The 16,813-nt window shown below is 32.8% G+C and overlaps 1 protein-coding gene across 1 annotated transcript; it reads left to right on the forward strand.

Moving 5' to 3' along the window:
- The first annotated feature begins 12,594 nt into the window (after positions 1-12,594).
- On the forward strand, positions 12,595-16,810 carry LOC137000478 (uncharacterized). The gene is made up of 6 exons (XM_067357067.1): positions 12,595-13,181; positions 13,453-13,933; positions 14,205-14,685; positions 14,957-15,437; positions 15,709-16,189; positions 16,461-16,810. Exons 4-5 carry the CDS (start codon positions 15,301-15,303, stop codon positions 16,172-16,174), a joined length of 603 nt encoding a protein of 200 aa, XP_067213168.1. The 5' UTR covers positions 12,595-13,181; positions 13,453-13,933; positions 14,205-14,685; positions 14,957-15,300; the 3' UTR covers positions 16,175-16,189; positions 16,461-16,810.
- Positions 16,811-16,813: the final 3 nt, after the last annotated feature.

Below are 16,813 nucleotides of genomic sequence, written 5' to 3' on the forward strand. Positions count from 1 at the left end.
TTTTCTATGTTTTTTCTTTTTTCTCTCTGTGTGTATTTTAAAATTTTCAGTCAATTTTATATCTCGTAGTTAACATTTTATGATATGATAAAATAACAAAATAAAGAAAGTAGCAAAGAAGATTGTTTTATAAGCTTATGAAATATTGTATTTACTTAATATTTTTTAATACTTTTAATACTGCGCAGTAATTATTTTATAATTATGAAATGTTTCAAACACTAATCTGCATTTATTTTTTTATTTTACAGATCAACTTTGTGCGCGTAATCGGTGCTACAAAATATATTCGTTCCGTCGTATAGTATAACAAAATGCGCGTCGGGAGTGCCGTTAATGCCGAGAGTTATAGCGAATCTATAGATGAACGCATTTTTGCTGTATGACAAATATTGGGACACGATTTTTTTTTACTTTAGGCTTGGCTCAGGGGGGGGAAAGGTCGCTTTCAATCATAAAATCTCCACTACGGCAGGGCAATCTTCGGTTCTACGTGCAGCGCGCTAGTTGTACAGATAGCCGGACTGTCGAAGATAGTCGAGGACGGCTACCGGAGTTAGTCAAACGCTACCGATTGCTTTTCAGATGTCTTGTATCTAGTCGGTTGATTGCATGACTAATCGCACCTCATCTTCTTCGAGCTTACCTTTGCCCTCTGTTTTGAGAGAATCGTGCCCCAATTGATAAATGTGGTCGTCTGAAACGCGGACGAAATTCGCGCGTAACGTCGCAGCTTGGACAGTTCGGTTCGATTCGCCTGCGATGTCGGGAGTGTCGTTTTAAGTATCGCGCGATTTTCGTATTCAGGTACGCATGCGAGCAATGCATGCGCCGCGAACGCGTGTGATTCAGTGTAAGTGCTTCGAAGGACCACTGAGAGGAGGAGGAGGCTCAGGAGGAGCATCGGGCGCCGGCGGAGCAACTTTACGGTAAGCAATAATTCATTTATTTGTTGAAAATATTGTACATTAAAATATTTGAAAGACAAAATATTTACATTAGTTAATATTTATCATTATTAAAATTTATTTGTATATTTTTTTACTTTTTATTTAAATAATTAAACTTTTTTAATAATTTTTTTATTACATATTTGCTTAGAAAACGAATTAAAAGTTCAATGTACTCAATATTTTTTATGATTTCACAAATATTTCATATTGTGAACGCTGCTATAATTTTGATTTATTTCGTGTTTTACAGATCAACTATGCAGATCAACAGAACGACAACTCCGCTGCTGCGCATCGATCGGTGAGTTAGTTTAATTTGTCTTTTATTATTAAGATAATAGATCGAATAATAGTGTGAAAATATATAGACGCGAGACACTTTGCAGGTCGTATAATTTTTATTGCCTTATAGTAGTTATATCAAAGTTTTATTCTCTCGTATTTTTTAAAAGTATTTTGAGTTGTACGTGCATTTGTTTTTAAAAGAACGAAGTATTTATTTTTCTAGTAAATTTATATTAAATTTAATTATGTGTTACCAATATTATTATATATATCTAGAAAAAATACATATTATACTAGATTATAATTATAAAAATTATTAAAAAATATGTAACCTGCAAAATGCGTTGTACATTAAAAAAAAGCAAAGTGTTTCTAATTTTGATTTTGATTGAGCCCGAAGTTGAAACAACTTTCATCAGCCTAATAGCCCTTTGAATGCATATATATTAAATATTAATCATATAATATTAAAAATATAATCATACACCAGAATACTTTAAATAAAATTATAAAAGGTACACTATTTCTTCGATTCATTATCTTAAAATGGATAGGCTAGGACTTAGATGCGTTGATGAATATTTAATCCTGGAATATTTCCTAAATGTATTTCATGATTGACAGATCAGAACAAAATATATTGAATTATTCAGAAAGTTTGTAGAATTTTTTGATGACAGAATTGAAAACAATTTTTATATGTTTATATATCTTTATTTAATAATGTATGCACAAGTTGTTAAAGATGGCCAAAAGTTGTCGAAAACAATGGTGCATATATTACTGAACAAAGATGACTCTAAACATATAAAAATAGTTTTCAATTTTATTATAAAAATTATTACAAATTTTTTAAATAACCTAATATATTTTTATTCTGAATAATGTACTTGTGTTTATATATTTATATATGTTTATATATTTATTTATATTTTTTTTATATAAGAAAAAATAGAAGAAAAAAAATATTTAAAAAAAAAGATTATACATAAAATAAAAGATAAAACTTGTTAATACATAGAAAAAAAGTATTTGCTGCCGCAGTAAATTTTATATAAGCTATCGTAGCAAAATTTCTTACAGTTGATTATTATTTGAACAGCAAAGAGATTTGTTATAGATAATAATTTTATTTACCGAAATTAGTTTTTAAATCTGCAAATTATATTGCTAATATATAATAAGAAATTTATTTTTATCTTATTATCAAAGTTTGTATTAATAGCGACAATTCATTGCAATAGTAAAATAAATTTATTAAAAATTAATTATTTTGTTGTAACAGCGAATTTTAACTTGTTTTCTCATCTCAAAATTTGTCGATTTTTTGAACAAACCAGATTTGCTGCATATTGAATAATCTGTAAAAGTAGTTACAATAGCGAAATTTTATCGCTAACATATTTAACATGCAATAGCAACAATTATTTTATTGCGATAGCAAAATTCCTTTTCTGTGTGTAAATGTGTACTTTCATTTCTTCCTTCCCTACGGTAAGTGGTTTATTTTTTTATATCTTTCCAGGATTAAATATTATAAATTGGCGTTAAAAAGCAAAAGTAAGAAAATTTTTAAATACATATGTACCACAAATGTATCATAAATTTAAATTAAAAATAAAAAAGAAAATTCTTTTACACAAACGTAAATATATTAATGAATTATGGTATATTTGAAATAATTGATCTAATAAAGAAAGAGTGCATTTTTTATTAACAATTTATTTACAATTTTAAAATATATATTTATTCTTGCTATACGTCAATTTCTTCGCAATCTTTCCTAGCTTACCCATGCATCCGTGGTCCTATGGCTTAACACTAGAACACTAGAACTATCAAAGCGGTCAAAATGACCGGTTTATTCATTTTAGAATAATTATTTAAATTTATATTGTATTTTTTGAGATTTTTTTCTGTGACTTGTGTTGCATTGTGTTAAATAATTTAATTAATTAATGTACTTTTTCTCTTTATCACTTTTTATAAAAAAAGAAAAAAGAAATAGAAGTTGGTATATGTTAATCGTCGGTAGTTCCAGTGTTGATCCCATGGTTGAGCATGGACTTTCGAAATTCGTGGTCCCATTGATGATGGTCGAGCACGGATCTCGAAACATTGATATGATCGAACATTGAACAATGGTCGACTATCAATACAAATTTCGGACGCAACTAGCGGAAACTGAGCCGAGCTCTGCGCTAGCGTCCTGCGAGAAACATCGAGACAATTGCTCTCGGATTTTCGATGCAAATAGCGGTAACTGAGCTGAGCTCTGCGCTAAGCATCACTCGAAAAACGCCGAGGTCGTTATCCTCGGAATTCTCTCAAGTGAGAGATGTCATTTGCGTACACGAAAATGCGTATAACGTGATATTAAATCGATACTTATGAATTAAATCTTTAATCGTTAAATCATTATCTCTATCCGCGTTACTCGGTTTATTTGATTTACACGAGTTTTCAGATATCTACATCTTTTATTATAGGTAGAATTTTCTATTAGATAGAATTGTTTTATTAGGTAGGATTTTTGGATAGGCAAGATTAAATAATTTTATACAAATTTTGTATTCTTTTTATTTCTTTACATCGATAAATTTTGAAACTTCTGCTTTGACAGTGAGTTTGCAGTTTGTCGGTGACAAAGATAATGACAAAACTTCGGGTGAGCAAACAGCAAGATTTTCTTTCGAAAAATGAAAGAAATTTTTTGCGCAAATATAGTATTATATTAAAAGTACAGGCGTTTAGATGTTTAAATGTATAGATAATAACTTTCACGATCGAGATAGTAAAGTTTTCTACCGTTTTATGAGATACTTTGCTCTTTCCAAGTAAAATCTTTTAAATTTTCCATAAATTTTTTTAATGTTTAAACACCTTTATTGACATCTTGATAACAAATAAATTATTATATTAATTTTTATAATTGGAATATTAAGTTCAAAGAAATGATGAAGGTACATCTTCCTTTTATTTAATATTATTTCTATTTTATGTTATTTTGTGTATTGTTTTGGTGAAAAATGAAGAGGGCAATATACAAGGTGTTTCGGTAAAGGTGGGCAATCTCTCGTGGGCATGTAGAACAGATAAAAATAACCTCATAAGTTGCTATAAAATTTTTTTCTACAACGCATCTTCACTGAGATATTTGTTTTCAAAGTTAAAATTTGAGAAGCGTTTTTTTAAAATAACTTTTATATTACTTTGTTTCATTGTCTGTGTGAAGAATTTTAACAGAATAACCCTTCTTATTTTTCACTAATCTTGTGAATTCTTTGAATACTTCCAATAAATCAGATTTGTGTTTTAGAAACGATACAATACGATATCCTGAATAATCGTCTTTGAATAATGTAAAATAGTTTGCACTTTCAATAGAGGTGCAGGGTCGGAATTACGATTTTGTGGCCCCTAAGCTATGATTTTAAAGAGGCCCCCATATTTCTTGAAAATTTAATTTTTGCGATAGTTTGAGCAAAAAAAAAAAAAAACCTATTGCAGCGGACTTATAGAAATAACAAAACATAATATACAACAATATACATACCTATGTATATACAAATATATATGTCCGCATTTATTGCAACTCACATTACAAACGAATAGTATACAATATCGGGATCCAATTTTATTTAAAACATTCGTTTTCGTGCTTTTCTTATTGCGAAGTCTGTTACAATATCTTCAAATGACAAAGTTCTCAGTTTATCACTCTCTATATATAAAATACTCAAAGAACATAGTTTTCTTTGCAGCATGCTTGCACGACATTCATTTTTTACTCTTTTCAGCCTGCTAAATGATCTTTCTCCAGTTTACTGGCAATTACTTATCATTAAAGTTAGAAAAATTCGAAATATAGTTTCGACATTTGGAAAAACTGACTGCACATTATCTTTTATTATTATATTATATAAGCTTTGAAAAGTATAGTCTTTTATTTCAAAATAATTTTTTTTTTATATATAAGTGAAAATGTTTTATCTCTTCGCATAAATTTTCATCTATATCATCAGGGTAATTATTTACTAATACTTTTACATTTTCTGTCAATTTGTTGTCTTTTAGATCAAAATTTAGAAGAAATGAAAATTTGTTTGAAATATTTTCATACACTTCAGCTCTTTTCTGTATATTGGTTTCTAAAGCGTCCATAATAGGGATAAAAGATTTTATTCGGAATCGATCTCTAGGAGAAAGATCATCAATATCGAGTGCACTTCCATCATTAATTTGTACTTTTCTAAATCTTCTTCTTTTCTTTACGTTCTTATAATCTATGTCGTCTTTTAATTTTCTTTCGCATTTTGTTCAAATTTATCGAAATCATTTCTGCTTTTTTTTATAAACTCTGATAAATATGCATACATTTTTGAACATATATTTAATGATGTTTGAGGATCTTGTAATATTTTGCTGGTTTTTTGAAACTCTTCTAATATATTATTATATAATATAAGCATAAACATAAATTCAAGTTCTTTTATTTTCTCGTGAATAATAGATGCTTCTCTTTTAGTTTCGCCATTTTCATATTCATTATCTTGAAATGTTTTCAAAGCATCAATAATTAAATCGTAATTTTTTAAAACTGCTCTTGTAGCCTCAACATTTGCTTCCCATCTTGTATCAGAAAGACATTTTGGAATTTCAGAATTGGATCCCAAACTCGATTTTAAAATAGACCATCGTTTTGTCGAAGCAGAAAAAAATATGTATATTTGTTGCAAAATCGCAAAAAAGTTTACTGCATCTATACAACAATTAACTGCAGCGCGTCCAACTAAATTTAACGAATGTCCAGCACAAGGAATATATACAGCATATTTATATTTTTCTAAAATTTTTTGTTGCATACCCTTATATCTTCCTGACATATTGGCTGCGTTATCATAGGATTGTCTTCTACATTTGTTAAAATCAATTTTACACTCATTTATAATATAATTAAATATCAAATTGGCCAAATTTTCTCCAGAATTGTTTTCTATTGATATAAATGTTAAAAATCGTTCGACGGGATAACCATCATGAGGAAATACATATCTTACAATAACAGTTAATTGATCAATATGTGAGTAATCAGGTGTGGAATCAACAGATAAACTAAAATATCCTGCTTTTCTTAAATCTTCAAAAATAGAGTTTCTTACTTTTTCAGCCATTAAATCAATAATTTCATTACATATTGTTTTAGATAAATATGATGGTTTTCCAGAATTCCCATAACGGCTTATATGATCAGCGAGAAATGGATCAAATTGAGCAATTAATTCTAATAATCCAAGAAAATTTCCATTTTGAGGTGAATCAAATTTTTCTTCAGTGCCCCGAAATGGCAATCCTCGTTCTGCCAACGTAGATACGACTGCAACAATACGTTGAAGTACTTGCCTCCAATATTTTTGTTCTTTTATAATTTGTTTTTCTAATTTTGTATTTAAAGTAGATTCACCTTTCCTTGTTAAATATGTGAGTAAAGCTGCTCTATGACAATTTAAATTCTCATGTTGTTTAATTACAATGGAGTTCCGCCAATCATTAAAGCCATTATTGGCTAAGGTGCAGTTTGAATTTGAAAAAAGCTTGCATACAAAACAATAAACACATCCAGTTGATGGAGAATACACTAACCATTCTCGACTATATTTTTCGCCATTAATTTTTGTGGAATAGAAAAGCCCTCGAGAGCAATATCTTGCTTGATTTTTATATATCTGTTTGGATTTTTCAAATGAATCCTGCCAGTTTTGGCAATCAGCAGGTCCTTTTTGAACCCAAAATGAAATATCATCCTTAGTTAAAGTATTCCATAGACCGACATCACTATATTTTGTATTGATATTTTCTTGAGAACTTCTTATTTTATAGTCTAAAATATTATAATCAAATATAGTTTTCTTTTTTTTAAACGGATATAGATCAAAGAAATCTTGAATGAAAAAACGAATGCAAATTTCCGTTCTTATATATAATTTTTAGAAAATATGAATACTATAAAATAAATGCAAATATAAATGTGAATAACGTTCAGTTCGTATTTTGTTCAATTTGTTCAAAAGATGATAAAAAAAAATATATATATATATATATATTTGTAACTTATATGTGAATATATCACATATTTATTTGTTATTGTTTGAAGAAAAAATCGTATATTGTTTTTTATTCTCGTGTTTATTATTCATAATTAAATTATTATTATATTGTTATTAATTATTATAATATTATTATTTACAATAAAAATTAAGTATAAAATAAAAAAGTTACAGAATAATGCTAATTGGAAATCATTTTAAAGAAATAGAACAAAAAATCGAATAAATAAAATCTGAATAAATTTAGCGATAATAATTATTAGCTTTGTAAATCATGCTTTTTATAACTATAATAATAATAATTTTTCAAATAAAATTTGAATAGAATGTTTTATTATATTAATAATTACAATAAAATTTGCATAATTACTATATTGTTTGACATTTTTGCTTTTATTGCATGTAAATGCAAACACTAACTTTAATTGAAAGCGAAAGTTAACAGATGAAAAGAAATGAGTAAAGCATGAACGTGGATATGCCTATTTATTCGCATTTATATTGTTTGTTTGTTGTTTATTTTTTAGTATATAACTATCTTGAGAAATAATAGGAGAAACAGCTTCTGTTCTGCAGTCTGCAGTTTCAGAATTAGACGCAGTATCTGTAGGAATATTTGTAGACATATCTGTAGAAATAGTTGGTACGTCAGGTTGACTCCTAATAAATAAATCCTCCTTCATGTATTCTCCTTCTGGTATTTTAAAATAACTATTAATTTGAGGTAAATTAGATAATTTAGCTTCTAATAACTTCTTCTTCTTCCTCTTTTGATATCCACTTGCAAAACTTCTTTTCATTTTTAATTAAAAATTTTAAATAAAACTTGAACCAGCACGGAAGTAAATCAGAAATAAACTGTTGTCTACGTCAGAGAAGCATTCAAGCGACCTAGCTATTCTGATATCGGAGACAATTGAACATAAAAACAATTGCAGGTATGGTACGTCAGACCACAGATGTATCATGCCGTCTTCATAGTTACAAATAAAGAGTTTCCGATATATGTATATACAGGGTGTCTGGCAATAATCGCCCCACCGGTCATATACAGGTAGAGGAGGTCAAATCGAGTAGAAAAGTCCTTTACCATTTTTTAATTTTCATAATAAGTACTGAGTAATTAACGAAAAAAGATCGGCGAATCCGCGCGAGTAAAGCGCGCGCGGTGAGAAGGACGTCCCACTGCTACGCGATCACTAGGACACAAGGATCTAGCGTTACGCGCCGCTCGTATGTTGCCATTGTCATTTGTAGAGCGCTCCTCCCAACGCTTCATCGCGCGCCTAGTGATCGCATAGCAGTGGGATGTCCTTCTCACCGCGCGCGCTTTACTCGCGCGGATTCGCCGATCTTTTTTCGTTAATTACTCAGTACTTATTATGAAAATTAAAAAATGGTAAAGGACTTTTCTACTCGATTTGACCTCCTCTACCTGTATATGACCGGTGGGGCGATTATTGCCAGACACCCTGTATATCTATATTATATATATATTTTTTTTAGCTATAATAGGAAAACCCGAAAAAAAGAAAATAAAAGAAAGGAGATATATAATTTTGTAATTTACGGCTTTTCGCAAAAAAATATTGTAATAAATTATTTTTTGTTGTGATAAATATAAAAAACATAATTGATAAAAAAGGCTATAACAATAAAAAATAATTTTTTATTATTTGAATAATTTTTTGCTGTTATTATTTTATTAACAATTTTATTAACAAAAAATACATTTTTTTTTATTTTTTCTATATTAAGGAGGCCTCCTTATAATGTGAAGCCCCTAAGCTGTAGCTTATTTAGCTTATGTGTAGATCCGGCACTGTAGAGGTGACTAATATTGGACCACATAAATCGCTGAAGATTCGTTCACAAGGTTTTCCGTGCATGTAACTTCTTGTTTTTGTAAAAGATTGACAATGCTGTTTTTCATATATACATGCTTCACATAAAAATTGATGTTGAGAAGTAAATTTTATTTTATTCAAAGCTCCTTCATTGATTAATTTTTATAAGGAACGTTGATTGATATGTCTTTCATGCCAATCTTTTATGCCATAGTTTAAAATCATTTTTCTGGACGGTATTTACTTCAAGATTCGAAATTGTTCGAAACTGCATTATTATTCTGTTAAAATTCTTCTTTTACAATCTTCATTTCTCTCTTTGTAAGTATTCCTTCAGAAAATAAATTCTTCTTTAGCTCTGGAACATAAAGTACATTTTCAATTATTGAATCATGCCATTTATTGTTTATAAGTTTTTGAATTTTAATTATTCCAGTTCCTTTGACGTCTAATTGTCGATTGTCTCCAAGTGAAACTTTTACATTTTTCATTGTTTCATCAAGTGTATTAAAGAAATCACGACGATATGACATATGTTTTGAAGATCCACTATCTATAATCCAAGCATCTTCAGTTTTAATATGCATATCTTTTTCTTCTTTACTTACAGTAAAAGCTGAAAAATTGCTTTGTTGTTTTTCTTTCGACGAATCTTGTTTAGTTTCACGTAATTTTTTCGAAACCTTACATTCAGATGCATAATGTCCTTTCTTTTGACAATTATAGCACATAATTGGATTTCTTATTAAATCCTGATTTTTGATTCTTTGAAACTTTATCGCCTTCTTTAGTTTTTGACAATGCGATCAATGCATTTTCTTTTTGTTCGTTGGAAGTTAGAAAAGCCTCTTCATCTAGTAAACGTGTTGTCAAATTAATAAGTGTTTGTTTATCTTCTGATGTAGATAACCAAGCTTGTCTGAAGTTTCTATATTTAATTGGAATAGTTCCGATGATTTTCGTGATAATTGCTGTATCACTAATCAGTTCACTAATAGTCCTTGATTTGACGTGCAAGATTTTCAACTTTTGCAACGTGTTGCAAATTGCGACAGTGTCTGTTGAATTCATTACATATTGATGAAAATGTTCATGCACTAACATTTTATTCAATTCACTTTTCTGCTCATAAATTGAATCTAATTTGTCGACTATTTCTTTTGAAGTCTGACAATTTTCGATTAAAGTGATTTGAGTAACCTCAAGAGTAGATGTGAGAATGAACATAGCAGTTGCATCATCTTTTAACCATTCTTGTTTTTCCGCAGGACGATCATTATTCGGTTTTAATGCAACTCCTGTCGCAATTTCATAAAGTCCTTTTGCTCTTAAAGCACATTTTATTTGAAATTTCCATTGATGATAACTACTTCCATTAAATTTGATAACATAAAGTGTTTTTAATTTCTCTGCCATTTTCTTTAATTTAATTTTGATTGAATGAAACAGATTCGACGATTTACAATTGAGTCACTTTAGATGAGAAATAATCCACTATCTTCTCACTTTTTTGAATTCGTTTAGACAATGTTAAAAAATGTTTTTGATAATCAATGCGCACGACGCACTCGATTGCGCACACGATTTAACGCGGAAGATCGATTTACGAAAACTGATTTCGCGGACTTATTATTTCACTAAGCCACAGTTTACCAACGTTCTGTGCCCATTACCTTTTGAATCAAATGTGAAATAATATATATTCGATCGTTTAACCTTTTTAATTAATCAATTGAAAATACAAAGATCATGAGAAGAAGAATTATTATTATATATCGTAATCAAGGTGATAACAATATTTCAATAAATATGTTTATAGTGAAAATAAAATAAGTACTTGATTTTAAATGTAAATTATAATAATTTACTCCAATACTTTCTAAATATCTACCGATATTAGAAATATCTTTCTAAATATTATAGCTATTGATTGATAGCTTTTATTGTTATGAGCTTCCGCGTTCAGGATTTTCATTCCGGTGTTACTTATTCTAATTACGTTTTACGTATATTTAGATATGTTTATTATTAACGAATCGTTTTAGATCATTTTATTAGCTATTGCTAAAATTATATTTTTCCAGATTGCAAGGTATTAATAATTCTTAAATCAAATAAAATCAATAAGGAGCGTAAAGAGCCACAATGCTAGATTTTCGTGCAAAGGTTATGATATATTCATTAAAAATGTTTACAAACGTTTCAGCCTGCCATCAGGCCTTCTTCAATGTACAAAATAAGAAACAATAAAATATAAAATTCGCCCGCAATGATTAAATAATTAAAAGATGTAAAAGACGTATTTGCAATCCTTTATCGACCATATTGTTGTTCGTTAATAAATTAGATAGGACTGCAATAGATGCAAAAAAATACAATAATAGTTAAAATAAATAAAATAAAAAGAAGGTAAAATTAAGAAAAAAGATAAACGTACTTGTATTAATTACATGATGGAGAAGCGCTCGCCCAAGTAGAAGGAACGAGATGGAAAAGTTAAGACCAGATGTCTTTACATGTTGAACTTGAATATTTTAGTGATCGTAATTTGTTATTGGTATCGTAATTGGTTGTTGAAATTCAGAAATTCCAATTGACGGTAGAAAGGGAGAAAGGGGGGGAGGGGAAGGAGTCAATAGGGAAGGAGAAAGATGGGGGTAAAAGGAAATTGGTAGAGGAAAAAGGAGGAAAAAAAAATTTATAGAGGAGGAATTAAATTAATAATCGGGAGATAGGCATCAGGTAAATGATCCGTGTCGTTTTGATTATTGAGCCCTGCATTTTGTCTTTTAATAAAGACCATTTTAGAAATCAGTCTTTTCGGATAAGAGGGTTCACCGTCCAATATCTTAACATTATTCCAATCAAAATCATGGGAAGAATCAATTCTGTGTTTGGAAATGACAGAAGAAGAACAGCTCTTCTTATTAATGTCGTTTTTATGTTCTTTTATTCTGGTGTTAAGTTGTCTTTTCGTCTGTCCAACATAAGTCATATTACAATTAATAATTCTTCCCTCCCATGGGTACACCTTGTCGTGGTGGGAGGGCTCAGTATCCTTCAGGATGGTGGTTTATCCTTAAGGATTTAAAGGGTAAACCATCCTGAAGGAGAAGCTAACGTACCCTCGACACAGCATTGCCACGAGTCGATCAATGGCTCTTATGTGGCGAGCGCATGTAATGCATTGAAATGATTATAACAATTGGGCCCTAGCGAATCATCTTTAAAGTGATTGAATTTATTTAATGTAATGTAATATTTTACTTTTACAATAATAATATTTTATTCCTTGAAAAGCAAATAATTTCAATTCTTCCAACTTACAATAAAGTTAAATTAAAGTTTTTACTGAATATTTACTAAAAAGTTAGTTTTTTCTCAATGTATAAGAATTTGATTAAAAATTATGGGAAATAAAGAAAAAATTTAATATGTACAATAATTTTATTTATAAAATACTAAGTTTAACACATTATTAATCTGAACTCGATTTTGTATTTTACAGATCAACTCCGCTCTTGTCCGTTGCGTATGATGGATGGCAACCGCTACGGCTATGGCTACGGCTGCGGCTACGGTTACGGCTACGGCTATGGCTACGGCAAGGGCTGCCGGCAACGGTTGCGGCTGCGGCTACGGCTGGTGCCTACGAATGCGGCTGCGGCTACGGTTGGGCTAGGCTACATAGCTACGGGCCACTCTATAATTCGTCGCTAATGCTGGACATTAGCGACTTATTGAAGAATGGCCCTGCGGCCACGCCTATGTCAATGATCAAGTTTGCGGACGCGTCTACGCCCACGCCGTCGCCAAAGCGCACGCCAGCCCCCAACGCCGTAGTCTACGCTAATGCTAAAACCTACGCCAACGCCAAAGCCTACGCCAACACCAACTCCTACGCCATCGTCAACGCCCACGCCCACGCTGACGCTAACGTCAACACCAACGCCAATAAAATATACGAGGCCTAACGAATCATCTTTCAGGTAATTGCATTTATTTATTAATAGGTATTTTAGTATCATAATAATATTTTTTTCCTTGAAAAGCAAATAATTTCAATTCTTTCAACTTACAATGAAGTTAAATTAAAGTTTTTACTGAATATTTACTAAAAAATTAGTTTTTTCTCAATGTATAAGAATTTGATTAAAAATTATGGGAAATAAAGAAAAAATTTAATATGTACAATAATTTTATTTATAAAATACTAAGTTTAACACATTATTAATCTGAACTCGATTTTGTATTTTACAGATCAACTCCGCTCTTGTCCGTTGCGTATGATGGATGGCAACCGCTACGGCTATGGCTACGGCTGCGGCTACGGTTACGGCTACGGCTATGGCTACGGCAAGGGCTGCCGGCAACGGTTGCGGCTGCGGCTACGGCTGGTGCCTACGAATGCGGCTGCGGCTACGGTTGGGCTAGGCTACATAGCTACGGGCCACTCTATAATTCGTCGCTAATGCTGGACATTAGCGACTTATTGAAGAATGGCCCTGCGGCCACGCCTATGTCAATGATCAAGTTTGCGGACGCGTCTACGCCCACGCCGTCGCCAAAGCGCACGCCAGCCCCCAACGCCGTAGTCTACGCTAATGCTAAAACCTACGCCAACGCCAAAGCCTACGCCAACACCAACTCCTACGCCATCGTCAACGCCCACGCCCACGCTGACGCTAACGTCAACACCAACGCCAATAAAATATACGAGGCCTAACGAATCATCTTTCAGGTAATTGCATTTATTTATTAATAGGTATTTTAGTATCATAATAATATTTTTTTCCTTGAAAAGCAAATAATTTCAATTCTTTCAACTTACAATGAAGTTAAATTAAAGTTTTTACTGAATATTTACTAAAAAATTAGTTTTTTCTCAATGTATAAGAATTTGATTAAAAATTATGGGAAATAAAGAAAAAATTTAATATGTACAATAATTTTATTTATAAAATACTAAGTTTAACACATTATTAATCTGAACTCGATTTTGTATTTTACAGATCAACTCCGCTCTTGTCCGTTGCGTATGATGGATGGCAACCGCTACGGCTATGGCTACGGCTGCGGCTACGGTTACGGCTACGGCTATGGCTACGGCAAGGGCTGCCGGCAACGGTTGCGGCTGCGGCTACGGCTGGTGCCTACGAATGCGGCTGCGGCTACGGTTGGGCTAGGCTACATAGCTACGGGCCACTCTATAATTCGTCGCTAATGCTGGACATTAGCGACTTATTGAAGAATGGCCCTGCGGCCACGCCTATGTCAATGATCAAGTTTGCGGACGCGTCTACGCCCACGCCGTCGCCAAAGCGCACGCCAGCCCCCAACGCCGTAGTCTACGCTAATGCTAAAACCTACGCCAACGCCAAAGCCTACGCCAACACCAACTCCTACGCCATCGTCAACGCCCACGCCCACGCTGACGCTAACGTCAACACCAACGCCAATAAAATATACGAGGCCTAACGAATCATCTTTCAGGTAATTGCATTTATTTATTAATAGGTATTTTAGTATCATAATAATATTTTTTTCCTTGAAAAGCAAATAATTTCAATTCTTTCAACTTACAATGAAGTTAAATTAAAGTTTTTACTGAATATTTACTAAAAAATTAGTTTTTTCTCAATGTATAAGAATTTGATTAAAAATTATGGGAAATAAAGAAAAAATTTAATATGTACAATAATTTTATTTATAAAATACTAAGTTTAACACATTATTAATCTGAACTCGATTTTGTATTTTACAGATCAACTCCGCTCTTGTCCGTTGCGTATGATGGATGGCAACCGCTACGGCTATGGCTACGGCTGCGGCTACGGTTACGGCTACGGCTATGGCTACGGCAAGGGCTGCCGGCAACGGTTGCGGCTGCGGCTACGGCTGGTGCCTACGAATGCGGCTGCGGCTACGGTTGGGCTAGGCTACATAGCTACGGGCCACTCTATAATTCGTCGCTAATGCTGGACATTAGCGACTTATTGAAGAATGGCCCTGCGGCCACGCCTATGTCAATGATCAAGTTTGCGGACGCGTCTACGCCCACGCCGTCGCCAAAGCGCACGCCAGCCCCCAACGCCGTAGTCTACGCTAATGCTAAAACCTACGCCAACGCCAAAGCCTACGCCAACACCAACTCCTACGCCATCGTCAACGCCCACGCCCACGCTGACGCTAACGTCAACACCAACGCCAATAAAATATACGAGGCCTAACGAATCATCTTTCAGGTAATTGCATTTATTTATTAATAGGTATTTTAGTATCATAATAATATTTTTTTCCTTGAAAAGCAAATAATTTCAATTCTTTCAACTTACAATGAAGTTAAATTAAAGTTTTTACTGAATATTTACTAAAAAATTAGTTTTTTCTCAATGTATAAGAATTTGATTAAAAATTATGGGAAATAAAGAAAAAATTTAATATGTACAATAATTTTATTTATAAAATACTAAGTTTAACACATTATTAATCTGAACTCGATTTTGTATTTTACAGATCAACTCCGCTCTTGTCCGTTGCGTATGATGGATGGCAACCGCTACGGCTATGGCTACGGCTGCGGCTACGGTTACGGCTACGGCTATGGCTACGGCAAGGGCTGCCGGCAACGGTTGCGGCTGCGGCTACGGCTGGTGCCTACGAATGCGGCTGCGGCTACGGTTGGGCTAGGCTACATAGCTACGGGCCACTCTATAATTCGTCGCTAATGCTGGACATTAGCGACTTATTGAAGAATGGCCCTGCGGCCACGCCTATGTCAATGATCAAGTTTGCGGACGCGTCTACGCCCACGCCGTCGCCAAAGCGCACGCCAGCCCCCAACGCCGTAGTCTACGCTAATGCTAAAACCTACGCCAACGCCAAAGCCTACGCCAACACCAACTCCTACGCCATCGTCAACGCCCACGCCCACGCTGACGCTAACGTCAACACCAACGCCAATAAAATATACGAGGCCTAACGAATCATCTTTCAGGTAATTGCATTTATTTATTAATAGGTATTTTAGTATCATAATAATATTTTTTTCCTTGAAAAGCAAATAATTTCAATTCTTTCAACTTACAATGAAGTTAAATTAAAGTTTTTACTGAATATTTACTAAAAAATTAGTTTTTTCTCAATGTATAAGAATTTGATTAAAAATTATGGGAAATAAAGGAAAAAATTAATATGTACAATAATTTTATTTATAAAATACTAAGTTTAACACATTATTAATCTGAACTCGATTTTGTATTTTACAGATCAACTCCGCTCTTGTCCGTTGCGTATGATGGATGGCAACCGCTACGGCTATGGCTACGGCTGCGGCTACGGTTACGGCTACGGCTATGGCTACGGCAAGGGCTGCCGGCAACGGTTGCGGCTGCGGCTACGGCTGGTGCCTACGAATGCGGCTGCGGCTACGGTTGGGCTAGGCTACATAGCTACGGGCCACTCTATAATTCGTCGCTAATGCTGGACATTAGCGACTTATTGAAGAATGGCCCTGCGGCCACGCCTATGTCAATGATCAAGTTTGCGGACGCGTCTACGCCCACGCCGTCGCCAAAGCGCACGCCAGCCCCCAACGCCGTAGTCTACGCTAATGCTAAAA

This window comes from Linepithema humile, chromosome 6, assembly GCF_040581485.1.
Source record: "Linepithema humile isolate Giens D197 chromosome 6, Lhum_UNIL_v1.0, whole genome shotgun sequence".
Taxonomy (NCBI): domain Eukaryota; kingdom Metazoa; phylum Arthropoda; class Insecta; order Hymenoptera; family Formicidae; genus Linepithema; species Linepithema humile.